At 44.4% G+C, this 15,241-nt stretch overlaps 1 protein-coding gene across 2 annotated transcripts in view; it reads left to right on the forward strand.

Moving 5' to 3' along the window:
* Nucleotides 1-426: 426 nt before the first annotated feature.
* Nucleotides 427-15,241, forward strand: part of SRGAP3 (SLIT-ROBO Rho GTPase activating protein 3) — a 413,130-nt gene continuing 398,315 nt past the window's right edge. For both annotated transcript variants that reach the window (XM_006851564.1, XM_006851573.1), the window contains exon 1: nt 427-1,193. In XM_006851564.1, coding sequence (XP_006851628.1) covers nt 1,127-1,193 — 67 coding nt within the window. In that variant the 5' untranslated portion in view covers nt 427-1,126. The remainder of the gene's footprint in view (nt 1,194-15,241) is intronic.

A 15,241-nucleotide genomic window follows, 5' to 3' on the forward strand; every position in this document is an offset into this window, starting at 1 on the left:
CATTTTACTGGTGGTTAAATTGAGGCTCAGTGCGTTTTTCACTTGCTCAAAGGTCCAAAGGCAGCACCCAGCTCATGTGTGTCTGGATGTCTGGCCGAGTCCCTGTCACTTAGGAATTGCTCAGCAAATACTAGTGAGCCAGGCCCTCTGTTAGACTCCCCAGGCAGAGTGACAGACCGTCATCTAGCTGTTGCTAGAAATAGAATGAAATGGCATGGTAAACCTTTGGAAGAAAATTCTCCACAAGAGCTGCTAGTGGTTGGAGTTTGCAGGGGCTTCGCAAGCCTTTCTAACCTGATTCTTTTTCCTGCTGCCTTCCCTTTTGTGAGTGTTTCTTCCCTTTTTGCTTGCAGTGAGTTCTGCTCTCCTGTAGGCTACAATGTGTCAGTTGTTATAAAATCCAGGAGGCGGAGCCTGGTGACAAGGGCGGTGGGGAAGCGCTCAGCCAGCCCTGCAGGGCGAACAGTCCAGCCTGGCTTCACCAGAGCTCAAGCGTTGCAGCAGGGAAACTTCCATCTCGTGCTCCTGGCTTTGATCCTCACTGTACATCAGACCAGAGGCGCCAAAGGGAGGGAGGATGCGAGATGACCGGCACTTTGGCAACCCGACCATCTCCTTAGCAGAACCTTCGAAAGCCAGCCGGGGGCTGCCTGCACGACCAAGGAGGAGCTTCTCGGGGATGTGTGTGTGAGTGAGTGAGCAAGTGTGTATGCGTGTGTGAGTGAGGGTGTGTGTGTGTGTACACTGTGACCGTATGTATACTCTCTGGATGAGTGTGAGAGTGCATGCGTGAGTGTGGTTGTGTGCAAGTGTGTGAGTGCTCTGGGTGGTTATTTTTCTGGAAGAAAAATCTTGAAAATCCAGGGCAGGTTGCTGTGTTAAAACGGTGGTTCTCTGTTTGCAAGAGGAGCTGACCAAAGCAAGCCATTTTTCGAGTGAAAGAGAATTTTCCTCCCAGAAGGAGAAAGATTTTCTTTTTCCTCCACTCTGCAGTCAAGTCAAAGAGATTAGCCCTTTAAACCTGTGAAATCGACCAGAGCCGTGTGATTACCAGGGCTTGAGAGAGGACTGGGGAAGAAAAGGTGAAATAAATCAAACAGCTTGCCAGTCTCTTTGGCCACGGAAGATGTCATCTCAAACTAAGTTCAAGAAAGACAAAGAGATCATTGCCGAATATGAAGCCCAAATAAAAGGTGAGATATGGCTGGGGAGTTTTCCCTCCTCTTCTCTCTCCCTTTGCGCTTACTCTGGCTTTTTTCCCCCTTCCTTTTTCCTCCTTGCGATCATGAAATGTTGTTATGCATCAATAATCTTATTGTGAGGAGGAACAGTGGCAGCAGCTGTACAAGTCCGGAATGGTTTCAGCGGCAGATAGCGCTGGGTCTGGGAGTATGGGTTATGGAACGGGCAGCAATCACTGCATTGCAGGTGTGTGAGGAGGATCCTGCACCCGACTTTAGGAGTGTCGTTGATACTCCATCATTGTGGCGGTGACATGTTACTAAGGCCATTTTGACGGTCGCTGCCCTCCTCTTCAAATGGTCAAACTCCATTGATGTTAATGCATATTTTTCACAGGTCTTTTACCCCCCTTGTTGGTTTTTGTTGTTGTCTTGCCTCTGCCTCGCCTTTCCCTGGGCTGGAATTCACATGCATGTGCACAGGCAGCATCGCTGGGCTTTACCTCTTTGTCGGTGGCTCAGCTGGCCTGGGTTGCTATGGATGTACTGTTAAGGGGCATATTGATCTAGGCAGAATGAAGGCATTGGTTCAGAGATGTATTATCTTGTGGTGTGCAGCACTGAGCCTGGCCGAGCAGTAACGTTTAGTATCAGCAGCCTTCATTCAAGGCAAACTGCTTGACGTGCGGTTCAGGCCTGGAGGTGCCGCCTGGCTTCAGCAGTCCGTGGGAAAGCCTGCCAGGAGGCTGCTGGTTCTGGTTTTGGTGTCACTGGGTACACACTTCTTACAGAGGCCAACTCCCTACAGCTACATAGCAAGGCAGCATAGGAAACAGGCACAGTCATAGAGGCAGAAGCCTCATCCAGGCCAGAGGGGGCCTCTCCCATTCCCACCACCAGCAGTAATGGGCTCAGCTTTGGTAGCAAAAATGTCCATGCATTGTCCATCATGCTGGCCTTTTCTCCAGGGAAGCCCGGGCCCGTGTCACTTCCATCCATTTTCTTTCTGGTCATAGTCTCTCCTTGCTGTGACACACGGTATGCTGCAGTCTCTCAGAGAAAGACTCAAGATAAATACATCTTCAGTGGGAGGTTCAGGCCCATCTTTGAGGTCACGTACAGACTATTAAGCAAGCTGGTTATTTGGGGCTCAAATGACCTGAGGTTGCCGCACCTGCGGCTGGGTGCCACTACAGCTGAAGACTCCCTGGCCCAGGATGCCGGGTGGCCTCCCTCTCAGGCGCGGCAGGAGGCTGGGTGCCCACAACTGCTACACACGCTTCAGATGCCTGGGAAACTTTGGGAGGGGAGAGTTACCAGGGGAAGGCTTTGTTTTTTCTCCAGTCTCATTAACAATCTTTTCAGGCTTTTAGTTCTGACCGAAACCACATGCGAATCACCTCTGGGTAGACCCCTGTGTGAAATGAGCAGGAAAATCCTTCTCATCCCTATTGCCTCCTTTGTAGTTTTCAATTCAGTGTAGAAAATAGTGTTTTGGTATTTCAACCTTGCTGAACATTTACATGCAAGCTCTTTATTCATCAGAAATTTGAATTCATCCAATTTGCTCTTTGCTCAATAAAAAACACAGTGTCAGTCCTTGAATAAATATGTACTTTTTTTGGGAATTCATGTCTTATAAGACTGATTTAGCTGATTTGTTTTTTAAGCTGAGGTTCTCATGAAAAATATGCCTTAATAGAGGAGGGGACATTGAGTTTTGGACAGCTTGGGCTTGATAAGCTTTGTCATAGTAGGAAATGTGTTTTGTGAAGGATGCTGTCGCTGCAGTTAAACACTCATGACTGAGTCTATCACTTTTTCACTTTTATTGTTATCACTCATTAGCCAGTGCAAAGTCTAAACTTCATCAGGAAATTTGTCTAGATGATCTTGTCTCTTCCAGACTCTAATTTCCTCTGCATTCTGGTTGAAGAAGTTGAATTTTATTCCTTGAGAGTTGACACCCACATGGTATAGGCCAGGATACTACTGTGCCCTCTGGAGTCTTTCCTTTCACTATCCTGTTTGCGTCAATCCTCATAATTATTGATGTGTGTACAGGTCTTTATATCATTGGTGACTCATTCCCAGACATTCTTCTGTTGATCCACAAGATGTACAAAAAGGTGGTTAGGAGCTCCGTAATGGAGATGAGGAAACTGAGGCCCCGTGATGTTAAATGACTTGCTCAAGGTCACAAGACTGGGACTATGAAAAGTCCTTTCATGGTTTCCTTCCAGGCCTAGTGCTCCCAGATACATTGTTTGCCTGAAGCTGCCCCTTGAAGGATTAATGTCAGTAGCAGATGGCAGTTTTGGGGTGGGGACGGGCTGCATCTTGATTGAGCTTCATTGTTTACCCTCTTACTTTCATCCCATTGCCTTTGTTATTGGGCTTAGAAGAGAGATTGACCAATCCCCGAAAATAATGCGTGGTATCAATTACCTCTTTCCCTGGGTGTCATTTGGCCAATTTGGTGCAAAGGCTCCATTCACCTGGTTAGACAGATTTTGTACTCTGTTGATTTTGTCAAGAGAACTTTTGGTTTTAAAAATGATCCTGAGCGCTTTGTTGACTTATTCCGCTTTATTTTTGTTTGCAGAATTCACTGACCTAACAAAGAGGAATGCTTTAAAACAGCCTTTAAAAAAAATATTATAAACATTTCTGGACTTATACCTTTTTCTTGTCCCATTGTATACTTGTTGTTAAGTGCTATTGAGTCGGTTTTGACCCATAGCGACTCTATGTAGGGTTTCCAAGGAGTGGTTGGTGAGCTTGAACCATGGAACTTGCAGTTCAACCCATTTTGCTGTCCAGTGCATTAGCCTACAACACCACACCAGGACTCCATTTTATACTTAAATCCCCTTAATTATATATCCATATATCATTTGCATACTTGTACATGTACTTATACATCGCCATTGATGGGAAACTCACCACTTGCCAAGCCTACATATCCATCTTTGGACAGCTCTGGTTGTGGTAAACGTTTTTCATGATGTTGGGTTAAATATATCACTACTCTACCAAAGAGAAGGAGCTCTGATAGCGTAGTGGTTACAAATTCGGCTGCAAACTGTAAGGTCAGCAGTTCGAAACTACCAGCTGCTCCATGGGAGAAAGATGAGGCTTTCTGCTCCTGTAAAGATTTACAGCCTTGGAAACCCTTTACAGAGTCGCTATAGGTCGGAACCGACTCGACGGCACCTAACAACAACAACAACAATCAAAGAGAAGCCCCAGTGGCACAGTGGTTAAGCTTTCAGTTGCTAACCAGAGGTCTATGGTTTTACCCGACCAGCTGTTCCGTGGGGAAAGACTGACAATCTGCTTCTGTAAAGACCGTTGTCATTAAGTGCTATCGAGACAGTTCTGACTCAGAGCAACCCTATATAGAATTTCTGAGGAGTGCTTGGTGAGTTTGAACCGCCAGCCTTGCGGTCAAACCAACCTTGTGGTCCAGTGCTTATCCTACAGTGCCAAATTACAGCCTTGGAAAACCTGTGGGACTCTATCATATAGGGTCGTTGTGAGTTGGAATTGACTTGATGGCACACAGCAACAAGCTAACAACAGCTACTCTTGTTATTGACCCTACAGTTTCTGCCCCTTGGGATATCAGAACAAGACAGACGTCTCTTTCCCATGACTGCCCACTGGGTGCTTGGAGACTCTAATGATATGGCCTGGACAATGATTCTCCTTATTTCCTCATGTAAGGTGCTTTCTCCCACCACTAACTTTGGGGTCACTTGATTCCAGGCTGCAAGCACATTTGGGTGCTTGACAGATAGAGTAAATGAGTGAAGCTGACCAAGTGAGATGATTGTGGCAGTTGATCCTCCACCACGGTGATGACAATATGAGAGGAGTTGGTGGACCAGAGAGCACATGCCCCATCTACATGGGCAGACACTACTCGAGTTCAATCAGTCATTGCCAAGTGGGAATGTAGGCTTAGTCAAATCTTTTAATTTTTCAACAGATGCCAGAAATCTGGATGAGAACTTTACAGTTTAAAACATTTGGGCCAGATCCAGATTTGGTCCATGCCAATCCCTTCTTCGATAGTCACTCTAGGAGTTTGTAGGTTCCTTGGTTTGTAGAGGATCTTCATGGGGTATCTTTCCTTCTACCACACGTCTGTCTCTATGTCTATTCTCTATTTCTATTCTTAGAAAAGAAAGTTAAAAATGGTGGCTTTTGCCAAATTGATCTCTAAAAGATCATCCTCTTAATATCCATTGTGATTAATGCTGCTAAATTCTAAATGCAATTCTCTAGATGTGGTCAAAGAAAGAAAAGAGCTATCATCTCCTTTATTAATATAACCCAAGGGTTGAATTCACTCTTTTCACTGCCCACTCCTGCATCACACTGTATGTATTATGTCTGTTCTACGTGGCACTGTAGGATAAGCACAGGATTGCTAACTACAAGGTCAGTGGTTCAAACCCACCAGCTGCTCCTTGGAAACCCTACTCAGGGTCTCTCTGAGTTGGAACTTACTCATAGGCACTTAATAACAACAGCAACACAGTTCTCTAATTTACTAGGCTAGGGACCTTGTTAGAGCAAAGAAACTGAAATGAATTTAACATGACTTCTCCTTAGTGACCCCCATGCTGACTCCTAGGTGCTCACCAGTGCCCCTTGTATGAATCTATTCAAAACATTGTCTGAGAGTGACATCTCATTCTTTATTCTGCAGCTGGCAAGCTATAGCATCTTCCTCCTTTTGAAAATCAGAATAGCATTTGCCAGTCTCCAGCTTTTTTGGTCCCAATTCTGTGATCCACAATCCCCTCAAAGATCACTGGTAGTGTTTGGTGACCTTATTTTCAGGCCTTCTTAGTATCCTGGCTCTAATTCATCTTGCTGTCAGACATAATAGCCTCTTCTACATTTATTTAGAGTTCACTTTTCCATTTTAACCGAATAGAAATTAATATAGAAATACAGAGATAGACATTAGTGGTTTATTGCTTACTTGTTGTTGTTGTTGTTGTTGTTAAGTGCCGTCGAGTCGGTTCCGACCCATAGCGACCCTGTACAGGGTTTCCAAGGGTGTAAATCTTTATGGGAGTAGAAAGCCTCATCTTTCTCCCGCGGAGCGGCCGGTAGTTTCAAACTGCTGACCTTAAGGTTCGCAGCCCGATTCGTAACCACTACGCTACCAGAACTCCTACATTTATATTTGTTTTAGGCCATCTTATTAGCAGAAGTCTAGGATTTCAGGGAAAAAGAGCAGGTATTGAGGAACATCTCAGAGATGCGTTTATTTATTCATTCAACAATCATTGGTTATTTGTTGCTGTTGTTGTTATGGGCTGTGAAGTTGATTTGGACCCATAGGGATCCTGTATAGGGTTTCTGAGGAGCATCTGGTGGATTTGAACTGCTAACCCTGTGGCTAGCAGTCCAGTACTTATCCTACAGCATCACAGCAGGTATTTACTTTGTACTTAATCTTGAATTAGATGTTGTGAGAGATGCAAAGTATATGATACATTACTTACTTTCTAAGAGTAAATTAAGAGAAGGAAAACAAACACAAAACTTCCAGTTAAGGACCAGAAAGAGCTTAGTCTTAAAGACTATACCACAAAGTGACTGGAGAACTATGTTGTTAAGTGTCATCGAGTAGGTTCCGACTCATAGCAACCCAATATAGGGTTTCTGAGGAGTGGCTGGTGAGTTTGAACTGCCGACCTTGTGATTCAAAGGTCCAGTGCTTTACTTTCAGCACCACACCAGAACTCCTGGAGAACTATGGTAGGAAAGCACAATGTTGCCGAATGAGTACAACAGGTTGGGTTGGGCAAGCAGTGGGGAATGGTGGGAATTGGTCAACCGGGGAGATGATCTGAGGAGGCCACCAAAGCTCAACACCCACCTGTTTTGCCATGCAGGAATGTGAGCCCAGAGTGCCCAGATCACTCAGTGTTTCAAAGGAATCTGGATTTTAGACAAAATCTCCTAATTTTTAAATGTTGGCTGTGTCTTAGCCTGGGCTCTCTAGAGAAGCAAAATCAGTGACATATATGTATGTGTGGCTAATTGCCTTCAAGTCGGATCCTGTACAGGATTTCCAAGGAGCAACTGGTGGGTTTCATACACTGAACTTGAGGTTAGCAGTTCAGTGCTTATACCACAGTGCCACACCAGGGATCCCTATATATATATATGCTGTTGTTAAGTGCCGTCGAATAGGTTCTGACTTAGTGACCCTGTATAGAGTTTCCAAGGATTGGCTGGTGGGTTTAAACTGCTGACCTTGCAGTTGGAAGTCCAGTGCTTATCCTACAGCACCACACTAGGACTCTCTCTCTCTCTCTATATATATATATATATGTGTGTGTGTGTGTGTGTGTGTTGTTGTTGTTGTTAAGTGCAGTTGAGTCAGTTCCAACTCATAGCAACTAGTATAGGTTTTCTGAAGAGGGGTTAGTGGGTTAGTAATCCAGTGCTTTTCCTACAGTGCCACATCAGGAATATATTGTTGTTAAGTGCCGTTGAGTCAACTCGACAGCAGTTAACAAGTATATAGATATAGATATAGATATAGCTGTATGAGAGATGAAGTTTGACCATCTTGGCCTCCAAGGAGCACTCTGGCTGCACTTCTTCCAAAACGGATCTATTGGTTCTTTTGGTAGCCTATGGCACCTTCAATATTCTCCTCCAACACCATAACTCAAAAGCATCAATTCTTCTACGGTCTTCCTTATTCACTGTCTAGCTTTCACATACAGATGAGGTTGTTGAAAATACCATGGCTTGGGTCAGGAGCACCTTAGTCCTCCAGCTGATATCTTTGCTCTTCAACACTTTAAAAAGGTCTTGTGCAGCAGATTTGCCTAGTGGCCAAACTTCACCTCTCATACTTCAGACATATTGTCAGGAGGGACCAGTCGCTGGAGAAGGATATCATGTTTGGTAAGGTGGAGGGTCAGAGAAAAAGAGGAAACCCCCAACAAGATGGATAGGCCAAGTGGCAGCATCAATGGACTCAAGCGTGGCAACAGTAGTGAGGTTGGCCCAGAATCACACAGTGTTTCATTTTGTTGTGCATAAGGTCGCTATGAGTTGGTACCCACTCGATGGCACCTAACAGTATAGCTGTAGGATAAGCACTGGACCACAAATTTAGTTTGAACTGCTAGATCAGCGGTTGAAACTCAACAGCCACTCCTTGGAAACCCTATACTGGGTCACTATGAGTTGGAACTGACTCAACAGCACTTAACAACAACAAATATGTATATATGGAATGTGGTGGTTCTATAGGATAAGCTTTGGATTGTGAATCACAAGGTGAGTGATTCAAGCCCAAAAGCTACTCTGGGGAAGAAAGACAATGTTTTCTGCTCCTTCAAATAATTGCAGCCTCAGAAACCCTATACAAGGTTGCTATGAGTCAGAACTGATTTGACAGCACTTAATAATAACAGCAAGGAGCTCTGGTAGCGTAGTGGTTATGAATTGGACTGCAAACCTCAAGGTCAGCAGTTCGAAACTACCAGCTGTTCCATGGGAGAAAGATGAGGCTTTCTGCTCCTGTAAAGATTTACAGCCTTAGAAACCTTATACAGGGCCACTATGAGTCGGAACTGACTCCACAGCACATAACAGACTCGATGGCAGTTAACAACAACAACAATAACAACACACACACACATACATATATATAAGGAGAGAGAGAGTTGTTGTTAAGTGCCGTCAAGTTGGATCTGACCCATAGCGACCCTGTATAGTGTTTCCGAGGATCGACTGGTGAGCTTGAACCACCAACCTTGTGCTTCAAACTGACTACTGTTCAGTGCATTAACCCACAGCGCCACACCAGGACACTATATATTTATGTATCTATATCTATCTATCTATAGAGAGAGGGAGAAGTTGATATTAGGGAAATGGCTCACACAGTTTTACAGGTGGGCACATTGCAAATCTATGGGCCAAATGTCCGGCTGGAGGCTTCTCCTGCATCTCCTGACTCGTATAGCTGTAGGGACTGATGAACCTAAGATGGTTCTGGCTGCGGAGCTGAATAAACCCAAGGTCAGATGGCTGGCTGGTGGCTCTGTAGGTTAAGCACTGGACTGTAAACCATAAGTTCAGCAGTTTGAGCCCACCAGCCACTTTGAGGTAGGAAGATGAGGCTTTCTGCTCCTACAAAGATTTACAGCCTCAGAAACTCTATGCAGGGTTGCTATGAGTCAAAACCAACTCGATGGCACTTAAAAACAACAATCATGACAGGCTGCTGGCTCAAGTCCAAAGACCTGGAGGTCAGATGATGAGCCAGATGCAGGATCCAGATCTAGTAAAAAGCAAGCCACACACAGTATCCACATATACTGGAGACAGGCCGCACTCTGGAAGAAGCTTCCTTCAACTGATCGACTACTCACAGCAGATCGCATTATGGAGGTGATTCGTTCTATTAGATCTTATCGTGGGGGATGACTGCATCTTAACTGCCAAACCACTGGGACTCCTAGCCCAGCCAAGTTGACGCAAAACCTTTACTGTCACAGTTCAACAAATTTAAAGTGCTATGCTACCTATACAAGTATACTGGCAGGAAATTTTTAGCACATGGGCCACCAGTGTGCAACTTTTGGTGAGAAGTTGAAGTCTACCCAAGGTCTTGGTGATTGAGCCTCATCATATGTTCCTGTTTCATCTTCAGTCATTTTCACTAGAATAAGCCTGTGCTCTTGGAACCACACTGAACCAGCTCCTTTCTCTCCCAATCTTCCATGCCATTTCCTACCCCCAGCCTTTCTCCCTTTGAGACTGTACTCTGTTAAAGATGTCTTCTCCCTTTTTTTTTGGCTGGCCAGTTCATGATCATCCTTCAATACCATGTCAAATAATGCCCCCCCCCCCCCCCCCCCCCCAGTTTTTAACAATATCTTCTAACTCTCCTAGGCAGAATTATTGATTTCCTCATATCTGCAACAACTCTACTCTGAGCTTTATTATTTCTTATTGTAATTTTTTGTTTAGGACTTTGGCCATGAATTTTGAGGACACAGATGTTTAAGGCCATCTTTGTTCCCCTAATGTACTTGGTACATGCTTGGTTGAGGGAATGACTGGTGGTAAGTTAAGACTGTTGTTGTTGTTAAGTGCTGTTGAGTCGGTTCCGACTCATAGTGACCCTGTATAGGGTGTCCAATGAGCAGCTAGTGAGCTTGAACTGCCAACTTTGTGGTTCAAATCAACTTTGCAGAACAGCTCATTAACAAGCAGCGCCACACCAGGACTCCAAGTTAAGAATGGAACGTTTTAATCTTATAATTTAGAGTTTAAGCAGTTATTTTCTTTGACACCATTGAAAGTAGGAGTTTCATTGGGACAACAGCTATTTTTCTGGTCCTGGATTTCCTTAGACGTTTATAAGTGGAGATTGGGTGAAGGCTATAAAGGAGTCCCTGGGTGATACAAATGATTAAACGCCCCACTATCAACCAGAATATTGGTGGTTTGAACCCACCCAGAGGTATCTGGAAAGAAAGGTCTGGCGATCAGCTTCCGGAACCATCCCAGCCGTGAAACCCTGTGGAGTACAGCTCTACCCTCACAGGGCTGCCAGGAGCTGGAAGCAGCTCCACAGTAATGAGTTTGGGTGTGCTGAAAGCTGACAGTTCCTGAGAAGGGGTTGTCTGTCACAATCACAGTGGGGTGTGGTCTGGAGAATATGTGCTCCCGGTCTCTTCCAATCTGGGGAGTCAGTGGTTCTGGGGTCTATTTTGGCCATTTCTGAAGTTTTCATCACCAGAGTTTCACTTAACATATTAAGTTTTACCTTCCCTTTCGAGCAATCTGTTCATTGGTTCATCTGTCCATTCATTTGATGACTATTATAAGCTATGTTTCAGGCTACACAGCTTTATTTAGTGGTGGGAGGTAACTAATATTTTTTAGCTTATCTGACTCAGGCATAAATTGTTGTTCTTGTGTGCCACCGAGGCAGTTCCAAATCATAGTGACCCTGTGTAGTGTTTCTGAGAGTGAGCAATGATGGGTTTTGAACTGCTGATCTCATGGTTAGCAGTCCAGTGCTTATCCTAAGTGTCATACCAAGGCTCTGGCATCTACTGTTGTTAAGTGCCGTTGAGTTGGTTCCGACCCATAGTGACCCTGTATAGGGTTTCCAAGGAGCAGCTGGTGAGCCTGAACCACCAACCTTGAGATCCAAATGACTTTGCAGTCCAACGCATTGGTCCACGGTGCCACATCGGGCATCTATAGAGCATCTTATTATGTGATCTCACTAACCCTGTGAGGTAGCTATTAGTCTCATTTTATAGATTGAAAACTGAAGTTCAGAGAAATAAAGCAAGTTGTATTAGATTGCACAGTGAATATTGGGAAGGCTAGGATTCGGCGTCCTGGTTTGGTGCTATGGGTTAATGCGCCAGGCTGCAAAGCCATTTGAACTGCATGGTTGGCAGTTCAAGCTCACCAGTTGCTCCTTGGAAACCTTATACAGGGTCGCTTTGGATCAGAACTGATTTGATGGCACTTAACAACAATAACAACAAGGGTTCAAACTGGAGTCTTCCTAACTTGCAGATAGGCAGGAAAACAAGACTACATGGCTTTATAACCAGGGTTCCTTCATGGAGATACAGGCTGGAAGGGGTTTTATCTTTGGCATCCTACCCTTCCTAAAACTTCTATGCTCCTTCTAATCCAACCTCTCCTAGTCCCTACTAGATGTGACACAGGCTGTGTCAGACGCCTTCACTCCCACCCCAGGGAGTCTTCATTAGAAAGGTGTCCTCAGGAAGTACCTCAGCATAACTCTGATAGGGACCTCCACCAGCTCTACCTCTCGCCAGTTCACTCCTCCAAGCCCAAACCAAATCCATGGCCACTGAGTCAGTTATGATGCACAGTGAGCCTATAGAACAGACTAGAACTTCCCCATAGGGTCTCCAAGGCCATCAATCTTTATGGAAGCAGACTGCCACATGTTTCTCCTGAGAAGTGCCTGGTGGGTTCAAACTGCTGACCGTTTGGGTTAGCAGCTGAGTGCTTTAACCACTGTGACACCAGGGACCCTCCTATTCCTCTACCTACCTGATGGCGGTGGTTATGTGCCGTGGAGTCGGTTCCGACTCATAGCGACCCTGTACACTGTTTCTGAGGCTGTAAATCTTTATGGGAGCAGAAAGCTTCATCTTTCTCCCGCGGAACAGCTGGCAGTTTCGAACTGCTGACCTTGTGGTTCACAGCCCAATTCATAACCACTACGCTACCAGAGTCCCTTTCTACCTACCTAGAAATACAGATTTTCAGAACCAGAAATTTTAGGTGTCATCCAGTCCAATCTCCTATTCCTTTCCACACCCAGATGTGAAAGCTGAGGCTCAGAGAGAGACTCTGGCTTTTCGATTAGCCCCAGACTCTTGTCTCCATCAGGGTAGAAACTGTATCTGTTAAGCTCATTGCTGTGTCCTAGTGCCTGGCATCTAGCTGGTGGTCTATAACCTGAGTTGAGTTAAATGATTCTGGTGGGTGTGTGGGAAAGCCTGTGTGGTGGTACCCTGGCAAGAAGGATGATGGGTAAGGATTGGAAGGGTCTGATTCAGGAAACTGAGCCCTTTCTAGTATAGCCAGGAATTGGGCAGGGATTGACTTCTTAAAGGTGCTGAGCTTGAGAACTTCTGGACTGATATAGGACCCAGGAAGCTGTGTTGTAGGCTTGATTTCAGTTGGAAAGGATTTGTACCTGATGGCTTACATCTTGTTTGGCCAGGGGTTGGGCTTGGGTTGCATTCTGTTGAATTTTATGTTCCTTTAAGTGTATGTCATAAATTAGGATGCAGAAAAAACCCCAGAAAAAACCACCTCTATGGTCAAATAGATTTTAAGCATTTTAGGATAAACTGAGTTAAATAGGTTTGTTGCCACAGGACTTCTGGAAACCTTTAATGTGTGAGTTATGAGTCATTAAGAAGGGGCCATAGTTTCTTCAAACTTATTCAAAAATTTTTTTGTTCAGTTTTACTATGGTAAAGAGTCACACACAGACGTCCATACTTACTGCTGGTTTTCTTTTCATATTTATGACAATATTTAAAAATCTACTGGCTGACTATTTTGCACATTAATGAATCTTTGGGGGTATATTCCTAGGCGTGGGACTGTAGGGTCTATGATAGTTCTTTTTATGATTTTTTAAATGCATTTTGTATTTTTGGTATTGTTGAGAACATACACAGAATAACATACACCAATTCAACAGTTTTTATGTGTACAAAATTCTGTGACATTGATTATATTCTTTGAGTTGCACAAACATCCTCATTCTCCTTTTCTGAGTTAAGATCTCTGTCTAATCTTTGGAGTTGCTGTTGTCAATTTGATCTTATATAGATAAATCTTCAAAGAGTGTAGTTGCTCAAGGCAGACATTTAAAGCTAAACTGTTGTTTCATTTTAGGAAGGGGATATTTTTAATTTAAGGTTTAAAGATTATCTCAGGGCCATAGCTTTGGAGGTTCATCTAGCCTTGACTCCAGAAAGTGAAGGTTCCATGAGAATTTGGAATTCTGTTCTGCATTCCACCCCCCCCCCCACCTTTGACCAAGTTCTGATATAGAATCTTTGATCCAAATGTTTAGTAATGATAGCAGGGCACTATCCAGTTCTTCTGATCTCATGGCAAAGGAAGCAACTGTTCTGGAGACAATTATCCCATATTCCAAGTCCTCCACCTGGCTCCTGACTCTCCTTCTTCTGTTGCTGCAGACAAGTGGAGACCGATTGTTGTGCTTTGGACACTTTTGTAAACTTTTAAGTCTTTGGGCACTATGTAACTATAGGGAGGTAGAACAGAAGCACTAAGTACATTACAATGCCAATTAACTGGGATGTTCCATTAAACCATGCCTCTAAACCTCCCACCAAGGAACCTCTCAACAAGGAACCAAATCCTTTATGGCAGTTCTATGTTTAACATTCTGAAGAACTTCCCAACTAGTTTTCACAGCAGCTGTAACACTTTGCATTTTCATCAGCAATGGATCACAGTTGTAGTTTTTCCACATTTTCATTTTGCCAAAACTTCTTGCTTTCTTTCTTAATTTAAAAAGTTATAGCCATCCTAGTGTGGGTGAGGTGTCCTGGTGTGGCTCTGTGGGTTAATGTGCCAGACTGCAAAGCTGTTTGAACTGCAAGGTCGGCAGTTCAAGCTCACCAGCTTCTCCTCGGAAACCCTATACAGGGTCGCTATGGGTAGGAATTGACCCGACGGCACTAAACAACAACAAGTGGGGGTGAGGAGTCCGACTGTAGTGCTGTAACTGATAAGCACTGGACTGCTAACTTCTCCTTGGACACCCTCTCCAGGGTTGCTATGGGTCAGAACCTACTCCACAGCACATAACAGCAACAGCAGTGGAAGTAACGTGCTCTCTCATTGTCTAAATGGACTCAATTTTACAGACCTTTTTCATGGCCTATCTTGTCAGATTCTGTTCCTTATGGTACATTTTAGGAAATGCCAAGCTATAAAGTGTTGAAGAGCAAAGATGTCAGCTTAAGGACTAAGGTGCACCTGACTCAAGCCATGGTATTTTCAATAACCTCATATGCATGTGAAAGCTGGACAGTGAATAAGGAAGACCATAGAAGAATTGGTGCTTTTGAGTTATGGTGTTGGAGGAGAATATTGAAAGTACCATGGGCTGCCAAAAGAACCAACAGATCTGTGTTGGAAGAAGTGCAGCCAGAGTGCTCCTTGGAGGCCAGGATGGCCATACTTCATCTCTCATACTTCGGACATATTGTCAGGAGGGACCAGTCACTGGAGAGGGATATCATGTTTGGGAAGGTGGGGGGGTCAGAGAAAAAGAGGAAGACCCCCAGCAAGATGGATTGGCAAAGTGGCAGCATCAATGGGTTCAAGTGTGGCAACAATTGTGAGGTTGGCCCAGGACCAGGCAGTGTTGTGGATAGGGTCGCTATAAGTTGGTACTGACTCAATGGCACCTAACAACAACAACAGCCAAACTATACAATTTGTGG

This window comes from Chrysochloris asiatica, unplaced genomic scaffold (assembly GCF_000296735.1).
Source record: "Chrysochloris asiatica unplaced genomic scaffold, ChrAsi1.0 scaffold00030, whole genome shotgun sequence".
Classification (NCBI taxonomy): Eukaryota; Metazoa; Chordata; class Mammalia; order Afrosoricida; family Chrysochloridae; genus Chrysochloris; species Chrysochloris asiatica.